Raw genomic sequence first — 674 nt, 5'->3', positions numbered from 1 at the left:
ATATATATATATATCCATCCTTATTGCTTAATGTATGTAATCATTGCAGGTAGAACGCACAGAAAGAGTGAAGAATTGCCAGGACCCTGAGTTCTCCACAAAACTTCACATTGACTACCACTTTGAGAAGGTGCAGAAATTAAAGTTTGGCATCTATGATATTGACAACAAATCTGTTAACCTCAGTGATGATGACTTCCTGGGAGGCTTTGAATGCACCCTTGGCCAGGTATGTATTGTGAGGAGTGTTACAGTGAAATGTGCATAACCTTATCTGATCTCTGTTCTATGATAGTTGCCTCAGTGCAGTGCTTCAAAGTTAGTGTCTTCATTAAAATGTGTAGCACATGCTTAATGGTGTTTTAGAGTTAACAATACACTCTTAATTCATGGCTTTGTTTATGCACCAAACTTCACAACAGATTGTGTCAAGTAGGAAGATTTCCAGACCCCTTCAGCTCAAGGCAGGAAAACCAGCTGGGAAAGGCACAATAACAGTACGTGTTCATAAACAGTCTTACTGATATTTCTAATATGGGGACATTGATAAAAGGACATCGGAATTGTCACATGAGAGTTTTACCACCTTCTTGATGAATGTTTTACAGGCCTCATAATTCTATTCATTTGCATTTGCGGTATCTTTATTTGTAGGAAAATTTAAGGGCTTTACA

General features: G+C 37.8%; 1 protein-coding gene across 1 annotated transcript in view; it reads left to right on the top strand.

The window, feature by feature from the left end:
* Positions 1-49: 49 nt before the first annotated feature.
* LOC107578861 (copine-3-like) overlaps positions 50-674 on the top strand; it is a gene marked incomplete at its 5' end in the record, with an annotated part of 4,691 nt that continues 4,066 nt past the window's right edge. The window contains 2 exon segments of the mRNA XM_016264766.1: positions 50-229; positions 423-497. Of these exon segments, the coding sequence (XP_016120252.1) occupies positions 50-229; positions 423-497 (255 nt within the window).

The sequence above is a fragment of the Sinocyclocheilus grahami genome, unplaced genomic scaffold (genome assembly GCF_001515645.1).
Source record: "Sinocyclocheilus grahami isolate Dianchi unplaced genomic scaffold, SAMN03320097.WGS_v1.1 scaffold12366.1, whole genome shotgun sequence".
NCBI classification, from domain to species: Eukaryota; Metazoa; Chordata; class Actinopteri; order Cypriniformes; family Cyprinidae; genus Sinocyclocheilus; species Sinocyclocheilus grahami.
The sequence above is the reverse complement of the archived record's forward strand: the minus strand, read 5'-3'. Positions and strand labels throughout refer to the sequence as shown.